The sequence below is a fragment of the Argiope bruennichi genome, chromosome X2 (genome assembly GCF_947563725.1).
Source record: "Argiope bruennichi chromosome X2, qqArgBrue1.1, whole genome shotgun sequence".
Classification (NCBI taxonomy): Eukaryota; Metazoa; Arthropoda; class Arachnida; order Araneae; family Araneidae; genus Argiope; species Argiope bruennichi.
Genome location: NC_079163.1, coordinates 1,221,179 through 1,247,632, shown reverse-complemented (window position 1 = coordinate 1,247,632; position 26,454 = coordinate 1,221,179). Strand labels below are relative to the sequence as shown.

Here is a 26,454-nt window from a genome sequence, read left to right as displayed (position 1 = left end):
TAACAACAGAAGAATTATTTTTTCAACTTCCAAAAAATAAGGAAATTTTTTGGAATAATATTAGAATAGAAATCATCTAAACGATTTTTTTCATTAAATGAATCAAACTGCTCTTCAGGGTGCGTAATGACAAACTGTTGCAAAAATTAAGTACTTTTAAGCACTTTTTAAGCATCTTAGCTCCGAAAATTAAGTACTTTTGTATAAGTATGCATACGTAAACGGCGTATTCTCTAAGCATAGTATTTTTTTCTTTTTTATAATAATAGTTTTTATTAAACTTGTATACACTTTTTAGATTTTTTTTTAGAAAAATTTCAAATTGGATCTTTTTATGTTCTAAACATGTCGGGGAAATTCCTGCATCAAAATAAAGATATTTAAGCAAGTCAACCATTCGCTTTTCCCATAATAATACATTGTTCTTCAACAAATGTGGATTTAAATAAGCTGCAGCTTTTAAAACAGCAAAGCTTATGAACATCTGTTCAAATATTTTTATACTATTCTTCACAAATATAAAACACACAACTAAATAGCCTCTGGGTTTTTTTTTTTTTTTTGAGTTTTAGTAAATACACTAGTAATTAAGTAACTTGCAGTCACTATTCCGATATCGATATTTTTTCTCAGCTTCAGATTTGTAGCAGCATTAAACTCTATCAAAATTCTGCAATCTAATATATTTAATTATTCGATAATGCTTCTTTTGATAATATTTTTCATTGACTGTTTAAGAAGCATAAAAAGATTTGCACATAAGAAAGACACTGTTGATTCAGATTTCACAATTTGTTTAAGAAATAGTTGAGGACTATTAGCAATATAACAGAAGATGACTTTAGCCAGAATGTTCAGCTTTCTGGCTAAAATCAGCAACTTAAGCCCTGGCAAGAATTTATATTATCACTCATAGCAGATCCAAACACCTGTATTTTTTTAAACTTTTATTTTATATATACATATTACTGAAATCTACACAATTCTTTGCGATGTCAAAAAAACTTTTAGAGCACGTTCGCAAACACATTTTTTACCTAATGGATAGAAGAAAACTTCAATGGAAATTCAGAAGAACCTAAAACTTCCCGAAAATCGGCACGTCCAGTTGGACTATCTTAAAATATTCTATACATTGCTTTTAGAGTAACATCTACTTTCCATCGAGTACATGTTCGCACGGAAACACTCCATAGATTATGTGTAGTCCAGAAGTACTAGATATCAAATTTTAAAATCATTTTCACGCGAAAGTTCTTCTTTGATATGTTTTTAAATTTTTTAATTTACACTTGGTCCATTTATACTAATTTGTAAATGTAAGTCCAAACTTGATATAACTTCTTTAAAATTCTCAAACAATTCTTGAGCAATGATATACCTTAAAAATACTGAATTCTAATATCTTTTGGAAATTCTATTTGTTGATTTACACCAATATCTCACAATAATATACATTTGGCATTTTTGTGAAATGCGGTTCAAAGCGTCAAAGTATATTATAAATTTTTGTATTTTTAAAAAATTTCTTAAGAGATTGTTGCAAAAATGGAGGCAATCCGCAACAACTAATGCACGGCATTTTTGCATGATCTAACGTACATTTTTTGGCTATTCCACTATCAGTGAATATATATGAAAACATGTCCGATGTATCATTAAATATATTAAAGGACGAATGTGACGCAATAAGTGCTCATGCTCATTAAAGTTCAGCTTTAAATTATTGTTCTTGAACCCAGAAGTTCGAAATCGACTTATTCTAGGAAATCAAATATGATATTTTCAGACTAGACATTTCCTGTATTCATTTCAGATACAAAGTCCAATATCAATGATGACTTTTTTTGAAATGGCATGAAAATTTATGTTTTCCTCTTTTGGTATGATTAGTAAGTGCCTGTTTTCTCATATTAGTAAAGCTTATTATCTGATTACAAAGTAGTGTGCAGCAAACAGAGTCAAAATTTCTCTAACCCATTCAGCAAAGTCGGGATTGATATTTTTATCTGTCCAATCCGTATTAAATACAGATTTTGAGCAGATCATCGTTGAAAAAAAATGATACATTCTGAATAAGCTAACCGTTTCGCAAATAAAAAACAAACCACTCAATAAATCCATGTGTGAGTGACAAAAAATTACAACAAAGCTTCCACAGCTGGGCAACAGCCCAGCTTTCTTTATCCTTACTTATTTTTGCATCTTCAAGAACTGTAGGTAGTTCAGAGTTATAGCAATCATAATCAAATTTCTCAAAAATCTCATTCGAGTTAGAAATTTCTTCAGTACTCATGTTATTATCTGAACTTTGATTAATATTGACATATTTAGTCTATGCTTTATAAGAAATTTTTTCTTTAGTTCTAAAGCATTCCTTTCTTTTACGGTTTGAAATGTTAAGAAGACTTAAGTGGTCTATCTTACTTTCAATGAAGTTATCTTCCAAGATTTTCAATTTCATTTATAGAATTTAATTTAAATTTTGCAAAAGTCATATGACTTCTTTTTGTGAAATGAAGTTTCTATTCCGTTTTTCTTTTCATCAATATACGCATGAATAGTTTCAATAACTTTCTTTTCTTTGGGAAGAAATATTCAGTAACCTTTAATTCACAATGCATAACCAAATAAATGCCAAGTTTGATCGTAAGTTGGATTCCCTCCCTCCTCCATATTTTAGAATTATGTCCGTAAGCTAAAGATTCGAATATTCTAAAATATCTTATCGACGGATCGATATTTGTAGGTAAAGGTGGGCATCTGCCCAATATTTCACCATGGATTATAAATCGTACACCAACCCGCAATTTTGTGAAATGTTTCAGTAATATCATTTTGTTCAGGTGTGTAAATACTTATTCTTTCAATCCTAATCCCTAAGTAATTTAAGAACTTTTCATATTCCTTGTGACAAAATTCATGTTCTTTGTCGGCCCGCACATACTTATTAAACTTAGAAATTAATTCTCTTCTTACTTCAGTTAGATGTCTTTTGGGATTAAGTGAAGATTAGTGTGCACCCGAGTTTGTCGCCAATATCGGAATGCTTTTCTAGCAACTCTAATTCTGTTTTTTTTTACTACTTTTTCAATGGTTGAGTTGTACATAAACTACAATTATATTATGAAAAATGTTAAATTAAAAATATTAAAAAAATATCGATTAAAGATTTTAATTTTGTTCTTTATTATAATTAAAATTTATTAAATAAAGAAAGTTTATCTTATAATTAAAAGTTATTTTCTTCTTTCTTTTCTTTAATGTGAATATGAACAGAAAATGTTTATTCTTTTGCAATTTTTAATTGTCAGTATGCGCTTTAAAAAATCGTCAGCATTCTCACTTTAAAAGACAGCTGCAATGGAATTCTTCGCAGTTCTCGTAATTTTTTTTTGTGTTCTAACGGGTTGGTTCCCTTCATAATTTGTTATGTCGGGAGTATTTCGAACCTGTAGAATGGATGAAGGATGAGTTAAATATGCATATATTTTTACGAGTTGATGAAGTTAGGAAAGGATGCTAGTTTGAAATTTTGTATTGAGAATGGTTTGATATCGAACCAGCAGAATGGATGAAGGGCGAGTGGAATATATTTTTTTACGAGTTGATGAAGTTGGGAAAAGGATGCTTGTTTGAAATTTTGTATGGAGAATGTTCCGATTGCTTCTTTCACCGTTTTTTCTTTTCTTTTGGTTATGTACTGTTTCTGTTATCCACACAGTCTTTATGTTCAATGTGCTAGCGAAGCTACTAGGTTCCCGCTCCCGCTGTTAGCGAAGCCGTAGGATGTTTTTTTTAAGTTAAAAAATTCCGCCCGATGCCGAATACATCCGCCCGGTGCCTTCTACAGATGCCGAAGACATCTGTAGAAGGCACCGGGCAGTATGGGGGAAAAAAAAATACTTATCAGTAAAAAAATCCTAATTGTATGGCGGGAAATTCTAACCGTAACTGTTCCGCGGACGTATTTGTTTATTTTGTCCGCCATCTTTACTGGCGACTTGGCATTGTTGGCGCAGCTGGGTGCACACTAAAATTCACTTTTACCGTCTTTTGAAACATTCAAAAGCTTCTTCTTTACTTTTATAACATATAATCTAATTTTCTTAAATAATCATTAATGAAAGACAGAAAATATAAATTTTTCCATTGAAGTTACTGAAGTAGCATCCCTTCAATCAAAATGGAATTCATCCAAACATCATTCAGCAGTTCTTCGGTATTTTTATTTTTTATATATATAATCCAGTGGATTAAACAATTTACCAATAATTACACAGTTTTAGCTTCAGAGATATTTAAATTTCGGATGCCCTTTTACCAAATTATTTTCATCCATACTTTTAAATTAAAATACAATTTATATTTCAAAATCTTTGACATACAAGACCGTAGCTTTAAAACTGAAACTAATGCAATACCTTTATCATAAATTTTCTTAAATTCACCTTCATATTTAGTTCTATAACCATAAATAATGGATAGTTTATTTACTCTGTTTACAGTAAAAAAATAATATGAATTATACAGAATCACTTTACCTCGGCCTTATTCAATAAAATTACCAACAATATCTGTTTGGCCATCGTATATTAAGTTCCATCTCATCTTCAGTAGATATAATACATCTCTTAAATTAATTTCCACTCCACTTTTAATGCCCAAAATAGTAAAGCAGATAACATCCTATAGCAGAACACTATTTCTCCAACGAGTACTTCGATTAGGTTAACCGGTTTCAAATTTGAAAACCAGTTTTTCTCATTGCATATATGAGCTGCAGCTACTGAATCTATCAGGAACTCCTTGTCTTTACACTGAAAGGCTGGAAACTTCCTGAGAAACAATTTGAACTCAAGTTTCGTTGTAGAAAGAATATTCTTGAGGTCCTTTGTCTTGAAACACTTTCTACGCAGTGATCTTTTCTTCTACAATACCTAAAAAGGATGCATTGACATTTCTTCTTATATAAGGATTCATCATGGTTCCACTACCACAGGATCATGATTGCTTTTTTTTTTTTCTATTTGTTTTTGAAGAGATACTGCAGATTTCCTTATTCTTGTAGTGAAACATAAGTAACTGCTTGGACTTTTTTACAGCTTTTAATTTGAGCTCCATTCTCCTAGAATTTGCGATTAATTGTTACGGAATTTTATCAATAGTGAAAAATATGCCGTATTCAGGTAGTAGATATTTTATTAATTGAAAACACTCCAAAATATGAGGTATCTGAAATCCTACTTCTTTTTTTCGGTTGATTGCTTTCTCCGATTTTCTAGTTTTATATTCTAATAGCTGTTTCATTAAAATCAAATGCGTCACTGAACAATTTATCAACCAGATTTGTTAGGCGAATCCTTGTATTCCGCTCAAAATTTGTTTTCAAAGTATTCCGTGATATTTTATCATCGCATGTAGCAGCAATCTAATATTTCCATTCAATTCCCTTGTAGACTTTTTGCTTTCTAAGCTCATGTTTGCCTTATAATGCGGATGTTTTCAGTACATCCGCATTTAAGGCTCATTCTGATGATAAACATCCAACAATCTTTTTCCACTAAAAAGACTTTCAAATTGGTTTTTTCGCACACTTGATTAAAATCTGAAAATTTAGAAAATGTGAAGATTGCCTCAGTAGATTTTGCCACAAGTGATGATTTCCAAAGTTCTAATACAACTAGACATTTAAAAGGAGCGAAATTTTATCTCGAAGTAATTTGAGCATCGCCTGGCCCATAACGTATTTTCTTTTGGTAAAACAAACTTCCTACACCAACAGAGAATAAGTTATATAATGTAACGTAAAGCATGTTATACATAATGTAATCTCAGATCATAATATTTATAATCAACTTCATTGTGAAAATATAAATGCCATACAATATAACATTACCATTTTAATCGGAAGCTGAATCCAGTCTTATATACACTTCATTGACCAACGCCTCTTTTAAAGACATCTGATATCGTGGGAAAGATTGAAAACAAATAACCATCTTGCAGCACGATCAATGCATACGGTAGAAGGTAACTAACATTTTCACATAAGAATGATTGGCTGATATCATTGCGAAATCTTTAAAGAATCAAATTCACTCACGTCACCTAATTATAATTCATGACTTTTATCTTTAAAATATTATATCTTTCATATGTAGTACATATAATTGCTGGAAAAAGATGCAAAACTTAGCAGTGCACTATGTCTCACTGAACAAGACAGTAAATAAACATTGCTCGCAAAATTAAAGTAATGCGTAAGTTTTTGCGCAGAAAATGACAATACAAGATTAAAAACAATCTTGTATCAAGAAATAGATCATTCCGATGTTTGTGTTAAAGATATTTCTAAAAATAAGATATTATTGTGCACAATGGTTTCAATAATTAGGATTCTTAGCAAAATATCACTGAAAAATGACTACTTGCTAAATACGTAATCAATAGTTTAGTAGATAATATAGTTTAGTAGACCATATGCATTTTATATTAAGGGAAGAAAAATATTTAATAGCATTACTAACACAAAAGTCAATAAAATCAATTTAAAATGTACTTTAATAAAAGACCTGACAGAACAAAAAACCAACTGAATACTACTTTAAACTAATTAAACGCACAATTCTTCAAATATATATATATATATATATATATATATATATACATATATATATATATATATATATAAAATGAACATATAACACCTACTTGCTTTACAGCAAGAGTTGCTTGAGCATCTGGGTTACGGATTTTATGTCCTTCATCAAGTATCACATAATGCCACTCATGTTTTAGAAGATTTTCTTGATGTTGAACAACACCAGTATAAGTGGTAATCAAAATCCCATGATTTTTAGTAATGATACGAATCAAAGATTCCTGAAACAAAATATCTAAATAGTTAAAAAGTATTTCTAAACACACGATTAATTCAAATAATAAGAAACATTCAAACTGACTAGTTAAACGAAGCGGATATTAATTATCTGATAAGAAATAAAATCATAGCCTATAAGGAAATTAACTAAAATTTAAAAGCTTATAAAAGAAGACTTAAAAATCTAAGCATTTGTTAACATATCAATGAATATATAGTATTTCATAATTATAATAGACACACATTTAAATAATAGGTGCAGAAAAGTAACAAAGAAATATAATACATGCAATACAACCACCTCTTTACAACTAAAATTTAAAAAAAATTAAGTTTGCTTAAAATAATGTTATGTTGATAATAAAAATAATGCAAACACAAATGTATTATAAATATAAAAACAATTACAAGCAATATATTATTATAAAAGTACTAAGATTTTTGTTAATGTGAAGGCTAATTAAGGAATGGAGTTCTTTTTTTCAGCCTGTTACATACTTTAAACAATATCAAAATTTCACTCAAAACTTAACAATGAATTTAAAATAAATTGTTTTACCAATAAATCTAATACAGTTTTAAAAAAAGGCTAAACAAAATAAATCCTGCTAAGATTCCTAACAAAAAGCCCTTTACTATCGCATGAAACTATTTTTAATGCACGTATTGTTCGTTTCAAGAACCTGAGGCTGGTTACGCACAAGGCAGATTTTGCAGCTGCGGAGAATTTACTGTCATTGCTGACAGAAATCCAAAGTTATGATTTCCGTTAAAGTCGTAACAGTCAGCGTAATTTCATCTACAAATCAATTTAATTTAATATAACTTGTTACTAAAACTATTTATTGCTTATTGAAGTTTGAAATGAACAGACAGCAAATTCTAGATCATTGTTATTCCGTCATCGAATAAGGAGGAACAGAAGAAAAAAAAAAAAAAAAAATCGTTTTCCGAATTATCTGTATTTATCCAATTAATGAATGTAAAATTAATAAAAGTGAGAATATTAAACGGAATTGAACCAAATAAATAAAACGTTTTATATATAATTAATTTCATACATAGTTATAAAGTTTTGAAGGCAACGATATTCATTGATGCAATACCGTAATAACAAAATATATTATTAGACCTTTATAGACGATTTAATACACAAATATACTATTAAAAATTAACGTCCATTAAGTTAGATGTATCATAGGAATTTAAATAACTTTTTTTTCCACTATCTTCTTCGTCAACATATTTACCAAAACGTTCGTAGTGTTTGTTCAACTACTGTCATTTTATCTTTTATCTAGAGAGATGGTGACGAATCGTGATGTGGCAGAAGTGAATCTAGAATTGTTATGAATCCAGTGACATCCTGCCTTAGTTGGTATGGTGCGTGAGTAATGGACTTTGAGTACCAATTAAGGGAATGGAGGTAAGGCGCGACATGGAAGAGGTGGAGGTCGCGAGAAAAAAGAAAAGTAATAGAGAGAGATTGTTGAAGTGATTCTGCTGCTGCAATTGAGTAATGTAACTTTGAAAGTGAGGAACTGCAACCTTTTGTTTCTTAATATTGGAATTAAAGCCATTCATTACTATAACAATTTTCTTTATGAGGAAACAGAGTGCGATAGAAGTATATTTGGGCATTTAATTTCTCAAGTTCCTTACAATGCTTTTAAAATTTTAAAATCTACTTCGTCTATTTTCTTGTTTCCTTAATGGTTGAATATTGGAAAAAGCTTTTCACTTACTTAAAGTTGCAAGGCTTGATTCATGTTGTCAGTGTTTAAAAGGCCGTTTTATCTTTTTTTTTTTTTTTTTTTTTTTTTTTTAAGAAACACTCAACAGTCTCTGTTTTTTCGTGTGTATATAAGAACTGGGGTTCATTGGCAAAAAAGCATTTTCTTTCTTCTTTTTTTTTCAACTTGTGAATCACTAGTTTTAATTTCCTTTACCTTTTTTTCAGTCTTGCCGAAAGTGTCATGTAGATATTTCCCCCGTTTCATCACTTCCTTACCTTTAAAAAAAAATTATATACTATCTACATTAATAACGTCAAAAACAATTTTTGTTTTGTTTATTTTACACATATCTAAGAAAAAGATGTATTTTCAGCGACCTTCATTCTCCCTTCAGAGAAGGAATCTAGAGGAATAGTCAGAGGTGTTTGTCAATCCTTGTGGAATGCATAATTCTCCTTGCAAGAAATGGAGAATCAGTGGCAAGTGAATTTGAAAATGCAACAAATTTTTACTATTCGAAAGGTGCAGTAGATGGGAAACACGTCCACATTACGATACAGTCCAATAAAAAGTGGAACTTTGTATTTAATTATAAAATCAATGTTGATGGGCATTACAGATAAGAAATACTGTTTTATTTTTGTACATATTGTTAAGGAACTTCAATTTCGCTAAGTCCGTAAATTCACCGGGTTCGCTTGTAGTGGGTGTATGGTGTGAAAATAATCAGCAGGCCTCAATAACGAACGATGACTTTTATTAACACGAAGACAAAGACAGCAAATACACAGCCGAGACGAACACACAACTACAACAAACAGTAGTCCACATAAAGTAATCGACAATAATAACAACCACAGTACACAAAGCGGCCAGACAGAATTCAGCAGGAGGAGGGAATCTTCGTAGCTACTCTCTATGGTCTCTCCAGAAGCCTGCAATTCTCCACTGTTTCTTCGCTTTAGCTGTATCCAACTGCCGACACACTACTACACGACTCGCTTCTACAATAAACACCAGGACTCGGCACACATCTCAATTCAGCAAACGCTTGAGCTCCACACAACGCCTGCGCTTTGCCGGACTGATCCACTTATTCCGCCGTCTCTTTCCACAATTCAATATACGACTGACTTCAGCTTGAGACTGCCGGCGTTTTATAGTTCCCGGGGGCAGGCAGAGAAGGTTCTGGAACAATCAGACATATCTCGGTTCCTATTGGCTCTACCACTAAAATTCTGGAAGATTCCAGTATTATCTAGTTTGTCGCCAAGCTCTGGGATCACTGATTCGGCATCCGATCAGCATCCAACAGAGCTCACCGCAAAACGGTCTTTCTTACGATAAAACTATTCGTGCTGGAAAGCAACATTACAGATTCGTAACAATACATTGGCAGTTAAGGAAAAGACTGTGACTCGTCGGTTTTTAAATCGATTCGATTGTGTAAAACAATAGAAAGTAGTACAAAGAATCTACATGATGAGAGGTGCCCACCAGACATGGGAATTCTGAATATTCCATACATAATAGTTGGTGATGCAGTAACTGGGTTGCACAAACGTTTGCTAAGGCCTTATTTTAGAACAGATTTGGTAGTCAAAAAGAGAATCTTCAAATTATCGAATGTGCAAGAAAGTACACAGAATGCACTTTTGGTACCGTCAACAATAAATGGAAAATATTCCATCAACCAAACACTATGCCGTTCGTATGTCTGTCGGATCCTTTAGTTTGACAGGATTTTTGCCACCAACGGTTATTCGAGGGTTTTTTTTTTAAATTAATTTTTATAAAATAAACAATTAAAATAATAATTTCCATAAAATAAATAATAATCAATAATTAAAATAAAAAAATTCACAAAATAAATAAAATTTTGCGAGACACTCAGACGATGTCGCCAGAATGAGGCCAATAATTTTCGCGGGCAGTAAAATGGTGTCGCTAGATGCCATAGTGTTAGGGCTCAATCCTAATTTGCTAATGATACTGTTAAAGCCTGTATTATTCTTCACGATTATAGTAGGGATAGAGGTGGATATATGATTGAGGATACAATGTCAGTTATAGGATTGGAAAATATTTAAGGAGAAAATAGTACAAGAAGAGGGCACAAAGGAGCAGACAATTGCAAAAGGTGTTGCTTCCTTATTTAAAACAAATATTTCAGAAGAAACATTGTTTTCACATAGGTTTTATTTGTAAAATATTTTTGTAATATTAGAAATAAGTTAAAAGCATAATAACACGTCCCTAAAAAAATAATATTCTTAATAATTTTCTAATAATGCTTATATTTTTTAAAAATAAAACGTCTGCTAATGTGTATAGCTATGGCTATCTGATAAATTAATAAATTTAAAAAATAGATAAGGAAATCCCGAAATGTCAGAAATATAAATAAAAATCCCTAGGAACTATAGAACGTGTTCACTGTCACTTCCAGAATATCAAAATTTAATTTTTTACGACCTAATAAGTATATGCGAGAAGTATGGACCCGCTTTAATTTTCTCTGTTTCTCCCAACTTCATTCTAAGCGTTTGTGGAAGCATTATTGTCCTTAAATATGTCGAGGGTTTTATTTCACAAAATATGCCTTTCTTGGATTTAAGCAATTAAAATTTCACTGTCGATATAGAGATCACTCATGCTCGTAATAGAAAGAAGGAAGAAAAAAAAAAAAAAATGTGTAACGCAAGAAGGCAAAACTTGTTCTGAAAAAGCAACTCTAAATAGTAGAAAAACAACTGAGTGTGAAAGCTTGCATTTGGTCAAGTACGTTCCCAGCTGACGGCGACGATTAAATTAATGTTGGCTCGAGCTTCTGCCAATGGCAAACTAGTCGCACCTTTATTTTCTTCTTTTAGTACGTAAGTTTTAATTTATTTCATTGTACTTCTGTAGGAAACAATTCTCCGCCACGGATAAATCCACTGTATGTATAACCAGCCAAAAATAATTATCTTTGGACGATTTTATTTAACAGAGGTGTGATAAACAGTGAAAACGATGAGCTTATATCCTGACTTCTATGTTACACCTTGTCCTTCGTTCCATTACTTGTGTTTTCTTTTAGCTCTTTTTTTTTCCGCTTGTAATTCTGAACAGGATATACTATTTTATTTCGAAACTTGTGTATTTATTCTTCATATAGCTAGTTCAATTTTGCCGATTATCAGCAGATGATACGCCACCTAATTTAGCTGATATTTGGAATTTATTGCTTGGCTAGATAAAATGTAAACATCTCTTCCGCCATCTTTTCTCTCGCCCCTATTTTGATGAAATCAATGCCTCTTAGCACATACGCAAAAGCTGATAGTGTTCCATTGCAGACAATGGTAGACTCAGCAGGTTGCCAGCATGTCCAATGGCAAACGGGCCTCAAGGATTGTGCGTGAAAAGAGACAGGGCAGGAAAAGGAAGAGCATACTCCATCAGATAATTTTCAAAATCTTCTTTACCTTTAGAAAATAAGTAAACAAAATACTAAGAAATTACTTTTTGGTACAAACACGCAATCTTTTCTGAGATGTGGCTTAGATTTTTATGACTGTAAGTGTACTGCGTCAAGACGGAAGAGAGATCACCCCTCTTTGCCGGAAGTGTGTGGTTTTTGCGAGACGGGACTAAACGACGTGCTTTTTTCCTTCCTCTTTTATTATTATTTTGTTTACAGTTGCATTTTAAAGTCATAAACCTGATAGAGAATCTAACTGGCTTTTCTAAACAAAAATAAAGTTTTCTTTAAAATGCTAAAATCCTAACAACAACAACAACAAAAAAAAAAAAAAAAAAAAAAAAGGCTAAAATCTTAACAAAATTTAATGACCAAAGTCACATTTGGGAAAAAGAATCACACAAGCCTTTTCTAAGATTTATGAGCTGGGGACATTTATTCGAATATGTTTACAGTATTGTCGGAGAGGCAAAAGAATTTCAATTGAATTGGATACTGGCTATCTTCAGCAATCAGCTGAGTCGCACGTCTTATTATGTGAATAAATTTAATTATATCAATCAACTTTAAATTCGCCAACTTAATGTTTTCTAAGTTCAAAGAATTAAAGTTCTCCCTACTAATAAAAAACGATGAAAGTGTGTGTGTGTTGCCGCGCTTCAGGATATACCGTTAGAGCATAGGCTCTCAATAGGAGTAGTACAGTTCCCCATTCGGCACAGGGGTACCAACAGCGGGTCAGAGGCAACAAAATTTTAATATTTGGTATGATTAACCATTATAGAAGAATTGGCATTAAAATGGGGTTTTCCCCTCTTCTTAAGATGACGGTGGCCCAGTAAAGGATGGGAAATTCTGCGTCGGGACTTAGAACTAAAAAAATTCGCATAGAAATACATTAAAAATCAAAAATGAGCATCTTAGAACAATACGAAGCTAAATTATTTAAAAATTAAATGAAATGTTGGCGTTTTTCTCCCAATCTGCTGAAAGTTTTAAAAAATAAAAGAACTAAACCATCTTGAATTAAAATAAAATTACAAGCACAAAGTCATCATTATTACTATCTTTTCAACAATGACAATTTAATTGCTCTGTAGTTGTTTTATCTATTAACTTTAAAAATATTTTTAAACTTATTTTACAACGATGTATTTCATTGTTGCAAAGAAATTCGAATTGTTTTCAGTGTTGCTACAAATATTTCATGCAGAATGCTTCTTTCATTACTGATGATGAAGGTATGAAAATAATTTTTCCATAGTGAGTAAGTTTCCGTTTTGGATATACTTAAAAAAAAATTTTCGAAATTTCCTTAAAATTACAATTAAATTTGACTTCAAAAGCAAGTAATGATAAAATAATTTTTACAGTATACTCATTTTTATACGGCTCTTGCAAGAAATTTTTGTATTAATCACTGTTTAACTATCTCCGTTTCAAATTAAAATTAAATTTTAGGTAAGTTTATAGAACATTAGAAAGATGCATATCACAATAAGCAGAGCGATGTAAGGCTTCTAAAACAGTACATGTCACATGTCTGCCAAAATTAGAAAAATAATTTGATGGGGAAATCATTAAAGAGTAGTAACATAAAATATTGAATTGAAAATTTTCGAAATCGTCAATAATCCCGGCAATCCAATTGGTCATCAAAGACCGCTACTAACAAATGAGTAATATAAACACTAAAGAAGATTTGTCTTGATGTAAAAGAAAATGCAAATTAAAAGCAAGTATAAGAAACTAAATACATATAAAAAAAACCTAGCTGTACTATCTAAAAAGTAAATTTGTTTCAAGAGACGAAGAAAAAAATGGACTAAAGTAACTAGTATAACAATGAAAATGCACTGAATTTTACCACTACAAATGAGTTTTATATCAGAAAAATTAAAGCAGATTTTGCATTCATGTTTTCAATAGAAAAACAACATTAGAATTACCGATATGACAATGAAATTGATTTGATTTTCGTTAGTGTTGCAAAGCATATTAAAAAATTATGCAAATTAAAAAAAATCGCTAAAATTAAAGACAAAACAATATCAAAACTAAACCAGTACCATTTGAAATGCTAATGAGTAAACATTTTTTTTTTTTTTTTTTTTGCAATTTAAAAAAGTGGAATCTTTTGCAATTATTTTTTGCAGTTTACATTATTGATGCGAATTGCAATAATTTTTAAAGCAGCAGAGCGTGTGCAGCATGTATACTAAATATTACAGTCTTCACGATAAAGCATATGACAATTGTGCACTTTATAAAATCGCTTGCACCCTATCAGTCACTTAAGTACTCAGTAAAAGGCAATTTCAAAAGCTTATAATTACTAAAAATAGACAAAAATCTTTGCATGAGGAGAATTTGGAATCCTACGTGCTGAAAAGGAATTATTAGATGACTGGGATGCAGAAACAATTATTAATAAGTTTGAAGGAACATCTAGAGAACTATAATGCATCTTGTCCTTAAAGAAAGATTGTCCTGAAAGAAGTGAATCATAAGTAATGTACAGGGTTAGCAAGAAATAAGTTACCCACTTCAGAGGGCTCTAAAAAGAGTTCTATTAGTCCAAATAAGATAAAATTTGAACTACAGATTATTCAGATGATGCGCTTTACATTTATTAATAAAAAAAATTAGTACAAAAATTCACCACAAGATGACGCAGTAACATAAATGGCATTTATTTGCATATATTGAAAATATGAAACATAATTTGCGTTACAGCGCATGTCTATTACCATTTTTATTTGGATAAAAAGAAGGTGGGTTCTGCACGAATATTAATTCCTTTCTGTTCGTCATGCCTACGTTGCAAGAAAAAATTCTACTGGTGAAATTGTTCTACTAGAACCAGCAAAACTCCAGAACCAGCAAAATTTGAAAAAACCCGAACAACTTGGCATTCTTCCAGGTAGAGGACGGGGAAAAAAAAAAAAAAAAAGCGCTTTTCAGTGTCGAAAATGTTGCGACCGCGCTCGTTGAAGCCATCAATCAGTCGCCGCACAATAGTGTGAGTTTGCCAGTTATTTCCCGTGTTCTGGATATGTCGTATTCATCTGTACGAAAAATTGTACGGCAGATTTTGCATTTTTATCCCTACAAAATCAAATCTATGCACCTGTTTCAGGACGGAGGTCCGTAAAACGTTTGCACTTCAGTTCCATTCTCGAAGGTGGCTGACATAACTTGGCCATGGAACATTCTGTGGAGTGACGAGGCCCAGTTTTGCCCCAATGGACAAGTTAACACCCACGACTGTTAAATTTGGGCAGAGGAAAACCCTCACGTTATCCAGGAACAACCCTTGCATCCTGAAAAAAAGACAGTATGGTGTGGTTTTACAGCTACCTTTATCATTGGACCGACCGTATTTCTTTGAAGAGATAACTTCAAATGGAATCCAAACCTGTTCCGTCACAGGACAACGATACCATGATATGCCGAGTGATTTTGTAATTCTAACTCTTCTACAGAGCGGATGCCTTCACAGACATCATTTTTATGCAGGATGGTGCACCACCTCATACTGATCGTCGTGTAAAGCGATTGTTAATACAGCATTTCACAGAAGCACGGGTTATCAGCCGTATTTTCCCAATGGCATGGCTTCCTCGATCGCCGGACATCACCCCTTGCGACTTTTGGTTTATTGGTTTGTTGGTTTGGGTTATTTGAATTACAATATTTACCGTCAAAGGCCGTCATCTCTACCAGATCTGAAGGACAACATCGGCGCCATATTCTTAATATTTCGGCAGACTCACTCCGTTCATCTATAGAAAATATGGTTTTCCGATTAGAGAACATTGTTGAAAATGAAGGGGGACATACTGAACAATTTTAATTTTACTTTATTTAACAATTATAAACCATATAAAATGGTTTTATGTGTATTACAATGCCGCCTAACAAGGAATTTTTGTACTAACTTTTTTTGTTTAATAAATGTAAAGAGCATCATCTCATCAATAATCAATAATCTGTAGTTCAAATTTTATCTCATTTGGATCAATAGAACGCATTTTAGAGCCCTCAGTAGTGGGTAATTTATTTCTTGCTAACCCTGTATTTCTGTAAATTTTAGCTTTTAATAAGAAGTATTCTTTGAAAATATTTAAATTGGTGGATAGTTTGTACTATATTTTAAGTTTGGATAAAAAAAAATCATCAAAATAATAATATAGCTCCAAACTATCAGTACATTATACAGCAATAACTAATTTGAAATTCAATATTAATTTGAATTTTTATTAGACTTTCCTCACTTCCTTTTTGTATATTTTAATTATTGATTTATCTAACATATTTTTTGACTAGGAATAAATTATTCTAAATTATCAATCTCAATTATATGTGCTGATATATATATAAAAAATATATCTACATGCACTGAGTGGCCAAATTATTATGACCATCTAACAGATTTATGCAAAATTAGCTATTGCGTCATAGTGTTGCCGCTAGAGGGCGAGGTAGCTACAAAAAGAGAATGCAAGGCAAGTGAACCATCAAATGCACTATGTTACACGCGGAGATATGGGCAAAGAACGTGACTTAATTGAGTTTGAACGCGGGATGATTGCTGACGCTCGAAGCGTCGGAACCAGTATCAGCAAAACGACTGCTCTTGTGCAGTGTTCAAGAGCAGCAGTTATTTATGTGTATAGAGAGTGGAGTACCAAGCAGAAAATCGGGTCTCAACGTCAGGCTTGTGGTCGTCACAGGCTACTGAATGCTCGAGCTGAAAGGAGAATTGCCAGAGTTGTCCACTCCAATAGAAAGGCAACAGTACGTCAAATAGCGGCTAATCTAAATGAAGGAGCAACTGTGAACGTCTCTAACCAACTATGTGGCTCACATTACATCGTATAGGGTATGGGAGCTGACGACCTGTTCGAAAGCCTCTGCTGTCAGCCTTGAACAAGAGCAGACGTCTCCAGTTTGCAAAGGCGCATAAGGATTGGACAGTAGATGACTGGAAAAGGGTCATGTAGTCTGATGAATAGTGTTTTCAACTACACCATGCAGGTGGGAAGGTTCGCATATGGTGAAAATAGCACGAAAGCATGGACCCCAACTGCACTGCCACAACACTTCAAGCTGATGGAGGCAATATTATGGTTTGGGGGATGTTTTCTTGGCATTGCATGGGTCCTTTAATTATTGTAGAACAACGTCTGAATGCTCAAGGGTATTTAAGTGTTCTCGCAGATCAAGTACATCCTGTTATGTTAATGATGTACCCTGCCGGGGATGGATACTTTCAGCAAGACAATGCTCCTTGTCATACAGCTGGTATTGTCGTCAGATGGTTCGAAGCCTTCGTTGGCCCGCACAATCACCAGATCCCAATCCAACTGAGAATTTGTGGAACGAGATCGAAAAGGGGAAGGAGGCAGCTGGATCCAGTGCCATCCAATTTGAAGGAACTTGAAAGTGCTATTCACCAGATATGGGGTCAAATTCCTCCTACCACCTACCAACATCTCACAGAATCTATGCCAAGAAGAATGCGAGCAGTAATACGGGCTAAAGGTGGTACAACACTGTATTGAGGAGGTGGTCATAATAATTTGGCCACTCAGTGTATATAGTAAATAGTATACAGGTGTAAGCAGTATATATATATATATATATATATATATATATATATATATATATATATATATATATATATATATATATATATATATATATATATATATATACACACACAGGTTTATTATAATTAAAGCTCGCCTAAGCAGAAGGCTCTACAAAATAATAATAGAACATTTATTTCACAGTTGATAAAAGCACATTTTTGCAGATTCATTCTAAGAATTTAGGTCAATCCACATGAAACACACACAATTTCAACAATCTCTTGAAGAATATCCTTTTTTATTCAAATCTTTAACGAACTTGTATAAATGGCAGCGATATCACAATTTCGAAACCCTGAAACACACTTGAAATCAAATTTAAATTAAGCCAGCAAAATGTGTCAGTGATTCATTTGATACTGGACAAGTTTAATGTTTATGGAAAGCATTAGAATCTAAACTTATAACTTAAGCGGGGGAGGAGAAAAGAAAAGGTCTCGTAAATTCTTTTATCAAAATAACAGGAAAGTAGTTGAAGTTCTTTGAGAATTCCGAAAATGGTAGAAAATTCCAGAAAAATGTTAGACATGGACTAAAGTTATATCTTGGCGTTCTCAAGATGATTAAAAAATTTGAGGCAACAGGATGACTTGGCACAGGGCAATTTACGCTATGCAACAGAAAGCATAGTCCTCATAATGGAATGCACGATTGCAAACAATGGTGGGTTCATTGAGCAAGCGTAATTCTGTTTTTCTTTAATTAGTCGCTGTCGAACGACATGTTGGACCTCTATTATTGCAGATTGCATCACATAAAATTAACTCTTTTTTTCCCTGCATTGGTTGGAGCCATAGATCCGATTCTAGAACTTTCTGAATTAGTAAAGTTTAATTTTACCAATTATGAAGTAAATTCTCCTATATTTTGTTTTTCACAAAAAATCTGCAAAAATCGCCTTGGATGTTGGCACAGCACTATCTAGGACGAAAATTTGGATATATATATATATATATATATATATATATATATATATATATATATATATATATGTATTTCCAATTTCCGCAGAGCGCCCTAGAGCTTTCGGAATCGGCAAACTTTAACAACTTGAATATATATATATATATATATATATATATATATATATATATATATATATATATATATTATGATTCGACTTTAGATATAGTATTTATCTATCAAACAACAAAACTGAATAATTTTCTAACAAAGTGAAAACTTATAAAGAATAGTTTATAATAAAAGATAAAATATCCTTCTGGAGCAAAATGTAGTCACAAAAATTTCTTAAATGCTACCGGACAAATAGAAGTGCAGTTAGCAATTTAAAAATCTGCGACATTTTAATAATTATACAGATCATACATGCTAACTAAATTCGTTTTTAAAAGGCCTATCTCTATCCTTAAAATTAATTTAGAGCTAAAATTAAAGCAATCTAAAATATGAAACTGAAAAAATGCAGAAACATGAAAACAATAGAAACTCAAATAAAGGAACAATTGCGTCATCAGGCCCTTAACACAAACGGTTAGATTTTGGATTTTCCATTTTCAGCTGCGCGTAAGATGTAGTTTGCTGTGCAAAATTAAACTACTCTCAGTAATTGTTCATCAGGTTAATTAAAGTATCATAATTAATTTTGGAGAAATGCAATATTTGACAATTTAAACATATCAAGAATAGAAACATTTTTCCTCAAAAGTTGTGTGTCAAAAGGAGTGCATCAGATTTTGATAATTGCATTCAAATGAAGCCGAAGACTCTCCACTTATTTTCAATCATACAATTACTTTGAGATTTATATGCATATAGCGATAATCGCTACAAGTTCAAATAATATAAATTATCAGAGCGATAATTTATAGCAATAAAATCTAAAAAGTGATAATTGAAATTTATATACAATTAAAATCTGAAATTGAGAATATCCAATTTTTTTTCAATCTTAAGCATCATGTTCAATCTTAATTTTAAAAGCCTGAATTAACTAATTTATCAAACCTTAAAGAAACTGTTACACTTTTTCCCATTTAATTTACATTTAATTATTAATTTTAATTATTATTACTATTACTAACTATTACATTTAATTTACATTTAACCATTAACATTTTACATTTAACTATTTACTTTCAGACAACATTCCATAATTTACATAGGAAATTCACCGCAAGAACGATATCAGTAATTCTTTGGGATGTCCTTCACCTAATGCAATACCCATTCTAAAGCCATGGGAATTATGCTTACCACCATCAATTTTTTATCAAGTTATTCATTAATTTTTGTATGAAGTTATGAAGACTGGCATTAATTCTGACAATTTTTTCAATAATACAAAAACTTAGATGCTTCAATTTCTTTTATTACATAAAATGATGTATCTGGTTAATTTGTAATGAAGTAACAAATAAAAATTAATTAGCTAACCAAATTAAATCTAATAGGCTGAATGAATCACTTTTTTAAAGCCAATTTCAATCAAAAAATATTTAATATAACATGACTATAAAAAGAATGGCCCTTTTAAAGAGTTAATGGAAGATTATATTTGTAATTTTCTTCATACTTCGTTGCTGCAGTTCATTCAGATCATAAAATACAACAATAGCATCTCAAATTATTTTCTGAAATCTTGCTTCTCAGATGAAAATAACATAAACTCCAAAGTAAAGCTAGTTTTTGATGTCTATGAGGACAACCAAGAAAACAGTGTGTCACAATTTCGCATTAACTATTTCGACTGCACTATTTTTGAAGCAGAATTGCTGGTATATTCTACTTCCTCCTCTCTTTATTTTCATTACAGAATCGAAACAGCAAAGAAAGAGTGGTGGTTGAAACCTTAAAAATCCTTCGCACTCTTAAAGAGATTCAAATGGAAATTTTGTTTATTTATGTAAGAAAACATTATGGTATTCTTGGAAATGAAAAAGAAGAGTTTTCAGCAAAGAATACTTTAAATTTCCTAATTCATAAAGATGTTGTTGGAATTCACAAATGCCATTGAAAAAGACTTACTAACAGTTCTTTAGACAGTGGGAAGAAGAGTATGGTTTTTCATTAAATGGCAGTAATAGAAAAAAGTTCTTTCAACGATTAAATATTTGTTTGCACGAGAGTTGTTCTGCTCTTTTAAAGTGATTACTTTTCTTACTAATTCACAGCAAATTTGAGCATAGATTCCACTGACAGACTAGTGTCATATTTTATTGCTCTTTAAGAGAAATTCAATACACTATAATATTTTTCGGTACCTGCATGCATTGGATTTCCGAAAAATTCTTCCACAAAAATTTGGTATTTTGGTATTAGGATTGGTCAGTCACTCTAATCTCATTTTTAAATATACAATCTTCTTTCCTATAAGCCTCTTTTGCACCTAACGTTAAACTACTTGATTTAGGATTATATTTGCTTTTGCCTTCATTTTGTTTTCGATAACCTTTTTCATCCCCCCTTTAGAAATATTTTTCAATCTTTTTATTTTTCTTCTTTTAAGACCAGACCAAATTTTTTTCATTTTTTCAAAATTTGTTTCCGTTTTTTTTTTTTTTTTTTTTTTTTTTTTATGTTTAACTTCCTATTCTCTATGAATTCTATTTAACGGTTCATGCATTTGTTTATATGTTGCTATTCGTATTTTGTTAATTTTTATTTTATGTGTACCTTATATTTATATTTTGTTTTATTTGCTTGCTTTTATCCATTTCTTTTGTTTTTACATTGCCTTTTTGCTCTTGTTGAAGAAATTTTGTACAAGATTTAAATTGTTTTTATACTTACATCCGTAAGCCTCGCACTGTATAACGTGGAGCACAAGGCACATTTAATGTTCAACTGTACATAAATAAATAACATGAACACATAAGTACGATTTTCTCGTGTAAGTTAAGCATTTAAAAATTCAATATCATCATATTTTTACAATATCTTTTTCTCAGCTTGCAGTGATATTAGCTTATGTTGCAATTTTTCACAGTATGAAGGTAGCTGCAGCATTAACATCTATACATAGTATAAAATGAAGTCTCCTGAAAGCGTCTGTATGTTTGAACCACAAAAACTCCAGAAATAGTTAACGGATATATTTATACCATTTATACCATTTTGTAGAGCCTTTACTGGGCAAGGTTTTAGTATATTAAAGTCATATCAAATTAAAAAAAGGAGTTTTATAATTGCGATTTTAATTATTCCGCGCATGCGCGAAAATCTCAAACTGCGCATGTGCAAATAGCAAGAGCTGTGGTATGCATAGGCGATACATTTCTTTGTTTACCTCTTGTCAATCACGTCAGAACGGCTGAATGGAATTCGATGAAACACCTTAGCATAAGTATGCACACATAAACTGCGTATTTTTTAAGCGTAGTATTTTTTCCCTATTTTATAATAATGCACATTTTTTATTGAAAAAATTCTTACAAATCAATTTTAAATATTTTTTTTTTAATTTTAATATTTATTTCTGTATTTGCACAACATCTTCTATTGTAAAATTACGCCTTTTTGAATTTGGCAAAAGCATAGAAATGGTCATAAAAATGAGAAAAAAAAATTATTAATATCAAAAAAATTAAGTCAACTTTTAAAAGATTAACAATATAGATCTTTTCCAACTTTTCTTAAAATTAAAATAAAATATCAGATAGATACAACATTTCTGAAAATGTCGATGTCGGTGTAGGAGCTCAGCATGACCAAATGTTTTGTATTTGTTTTCAGCATGACCCGAGATTTTTATATAATTAACAACAATTAAGATCCAACATTGCTGGGATTGAAAGGGTAAATTTCTCCCTACACTGATTTATTCTATGTATTAGTAATTTCAACTGCAATCTTATAAAGCTAAGAACTAAAGCATTCATATGGCTATCATCATACAACTGGCAAGACTGCCATGAAATTGATGATAGAAAAAAGTCATGTTCTAAATAAGTTTTTAAAATCATTTTTAATAGAAAATAATAGCAGCGTTTACAAATGATCAGACTAAAAAGAAATTGACTTATCGCCTCTTATTTTTAAAAGTGTAGTAAAAGTCTTTTTTGAACGTTTAACGTTCCTAAAATTTAATGAAAACTTGCTTTTTAATCTATAAACAAAAATTCTTACTTAAAAAAAATTGCAGAAGAAACGATATATATAATTTCCGAAATGAAAATGCTTTGATAAGTCCTAATTTTCATAAATAACGAAAACAAGTAAAAAAAAAAAATCATCTCTGTAATTAGAAGTTAAGCGGAAATAAATCAGCCAGAGCGTCTCCCAAAATTTTCTTGCATATTGCAGAGAAATGCCTTGTGTGTCATTGGCGTACATTAAGGAATATTATCACTAGGCGTGAATTAAATGTTTTTACTGTTTTTATATATAGTGTGATTGTTGGCAAGTGTTTTAGGATTAATCCCTGGCATGTGGTTGAAAGTATCCGAAAAGCAAATTTGGGTTTTAGACGCTTTCTTCCCACTTGATTAAAACAAAAATCTGACTCAAAACTACACTTATCGTCACAAAATTACATACCAAATTTGCTACATTTTTAAGTTTTGAGTTGCGTTTACAAATTTCTGAAAGTACAGGCGGACATGCGGCCTACCCCTTGTTAGATTTGGCTCAAAATTTGACAGATGTTTATAGAATAGATACATCTCTGTACTAAATTGTAAATATCAAGCTCTCTTCGTTTTGTAGTTATCATGCTGACTTATATTCGAACAGTCAGACAGACAAAGAGATTTCCTCTAAACGGATGTTGCTGAAAAATTTGATTGAAATCAACAAGTTTGGTGTGAGAACCACATATCAAATTTCATCCATCTAGCTCAAAGTATTTCTTTTTTATCTTTGTTACAGACATATACTTTCTGAAAATGTGTTTTCGTATTCAAGGAGGCATGAAAAGTGGAGATACATTTTAAATCTCGAGTTCGAATTTTTTGACGATTGCAATATTTTCGCTAAATTTGTTGTTGTTTCTAATGACACTTGTCATAGACAAGCCCACTAACTTTAAGAAGTTATTTGTGGTTTTAAGCCAAGGGAACATCTCTTGTTTTTTCAGTAGCGCCATCTAGGGCCAAGATGACGACTTAGCTACACACACACGTCACAACCCTTTTTACGGGGCGGACTTCATTTATGTATTTCATTCACTCATCCACAGATCGTACTTTAGACCTGAATCAGAGAACGATCATCCCTGATCCAGTACCCCCAGTGGTATTACTCTCGACATGGAGGACTTTGTAACCACGACAGATTTATACGCGCGCCAGTCAAAAACACGCGGGGAGTCTTCGGGCGGCGTTGTTCGAACTCGTAACCCAAGGGACGCGAATCCAACGTCCTACCAACCAGGCTATCTCGGCCTAAAATCGTTAAATTTTGAATACGGAAAAGTAAAAATGCCAGTTGAAGCTTTTTTAAAGAAAGTCTTTCTAAGCCAGCCTGAATATATCGCATTGTCCAAAACTAATTCCTCAAAATAAAAAAATAATTAAAATTTACATTCAATCAAAAAAAATTGTTATTATTCAAAAGCTATTCTTTTTTAACCTTTAAAACGGTGTTAAAATAATTTTATGACATAATATGCTTTGATGTTATGAAAACACATTAAAATTGCCTTTTTTAATTAAACTTCGGATTAAAAGTTTGAGAAATCCGTTCTTATTGTGTCTCTAATGCCCAAAAAATAATTTCCCAAACTTCAATGGCTTAATGCTGGGCATTGCTCAAGACAAGACTTTATACATAAAGAGAGATTTTATTGGGAAAAAATTTCTATAAGAGTTATAAAAAGAAAAAAAATCGTTATAAAATGATAAAATCTAAATCCTGAAAAAAAAATTATAAAAAAACTTTAAAAAAATTTCTTTACAAATATTTAAGTACTAGATACAGCAGTTCCTTTTTTTTTTTTTTTTTTTTTTTTTTTTCCTTAGTCAAAAGGAAAAATTTGGCAAGATTAGTCCAACAAATAAAAATGTTCAGATGAATGGCGACATTAAAAAAAAATACTACGAAAGATATCACGATGATTGAAAATTAAAGGCGTCAAGTTAAAATTTCATTATACTAGATTTTAAGCGATTGATTAACGTAATTACGTACAGCAATTAATAACAATTCAATATAGTACAGTTGAAAACCTGCAGTAGGTCGTCCAAACGAAGTATGGCATAGTACACATTTCGCACCGCCCCTTCCAGATAACTATTCCAGTATTTTAATAAATGGCAATGCACATTGTTGATGAAAAGGGAGGGGATAAAAAAAACGAAAAAAGGAAAAGGTGCAAAAAAGAAAGGGAGGGGGGAAAATCATCAAGCGTTATCTTAATAAGTGCTGGAAACCTTGGAATAATTCTTAGAATTTTCCCTTTTGTTGGTTTTTTTATACATCCGGTAAACAAGCCTTTACGATCATGATTTCAAATTGTCATTTTCAAGTTATGAGGAAATAAAACAAAACGCTTTCTTCACTCCACGAGAAAATTAAGTACTTTTTAAAGACCTTTTCTGAAAATTAAGCACTTTTCATGACGCTGCGCACCCTGAATTATAGTCTGTAATAGGACATAGGCTACTATTTATTCAGGTTAATTTTTTATTAACTAAAAAAATTTTTCATTTCCCCACCGCTAAATGAGTAAGCCTTCAGTCTTCCCCCCCCCCCCCACACACTAACGAGGTTAGGTTTAAAATTTTTTTAAACCGATTATTTCAAACGATTCTGTTTATTTTCTTAGTGTTTGATGTATTTAAAATTAAACAGTTAATTAATCGATCTTTCGAATTCATTCTGAAGTACTTTTAAATTAAAATAAAACACAATAAAGGAAATTAAAAATTTCTATTCTGCATTGCGTTACTCCAACTGGAGTAGAAAATTCACGCATTTGCGTTACTCCAATTGGTGCTGAAAATTCACGCATGCGCAATTTGTTCTTATGGTTGACAACTGTATTTTCATTTTAATTAAAAGTTTAAAAATTATGTTTATTATACTGTTGTAGCTATCTCAATCGATAAATAAAATACAATTGACGTTAAAAAAATACGGACTTGATTTGAATCTTTTGCTAGCCCAACTCCGCAAGGACCGCAATATAGCTCTGGCTGTAGCTTCCTCGGGCATTGCTGCAACTTTGCGTAGCGGTGGCCGGACCTCACATTCCGTTTTCAAACTGCCGCTTAATCTTGCAAGCAAAGATACCTCAACATGCAACATCACCAAAAACAGATCCCGGGGAGTCCTTTTGCAGCAGTGCAAGTTAATATTATGGGACAATGTCGTGCGCAATGTCGCACAAGCATGCATTAGAGGCGTTAAACCGCAACCTGCAGGACATCCTCGGCAACCAGGCGGTGATGGGCGGCGTTATCGTTTTGCTCATAATGACCTGTTTGCAATTTTAGTGAGCACTTGCGGACTATCAAACAACCTCCAGCTGTGGGATAAATACAAGGACGCTTTATCAGAAGACATCGTGCATAGGCTGGATGGCACTCACAATGAACTAATCATTAACGGAGCTTAGGTACTGATTGAGGTGCAAGATGCCTCAAAATTTCCACGCGAACGAAGTCGCGGAAAATAGCTAGTACATTTATAATAAATATCTAAATGTCAATACTTGTTCTTGGAAAGTTAATAATAATCACATTTTCAATTCACATGAAATATTAATATTCTGATTAAAAATAAACAATTAAGATTTAATTTGCACTACGT

General features: G+C 31.8%; 1 protein-coding gene across 2 annotated transcripts in view; it reads right to left on the bottom strand.

Annotated features, from left to right (window-relative positions):
• Positions 1 to 26,454, bottom strand: part of LOC129960511 (DNA excision repair protein ERCC-6-like) — a 193,959-nt gene that overhangs the window by 117,208 nt on the left and 50,297 nt on the right. For both annotated transcript variants that reach the window (XM_056073988.1, XM_056073987.1), the window contains exon 9: positions 6,715 to 6,885. In XM_056073988.1, the coding sequence (XP_055929963.1) occupies positions 6,715 to 6,885 (171 nt within the window). The remainder of the gene's footprint in view (positions 1 to 6,714; positions 6,886 to 26,454) is intronic.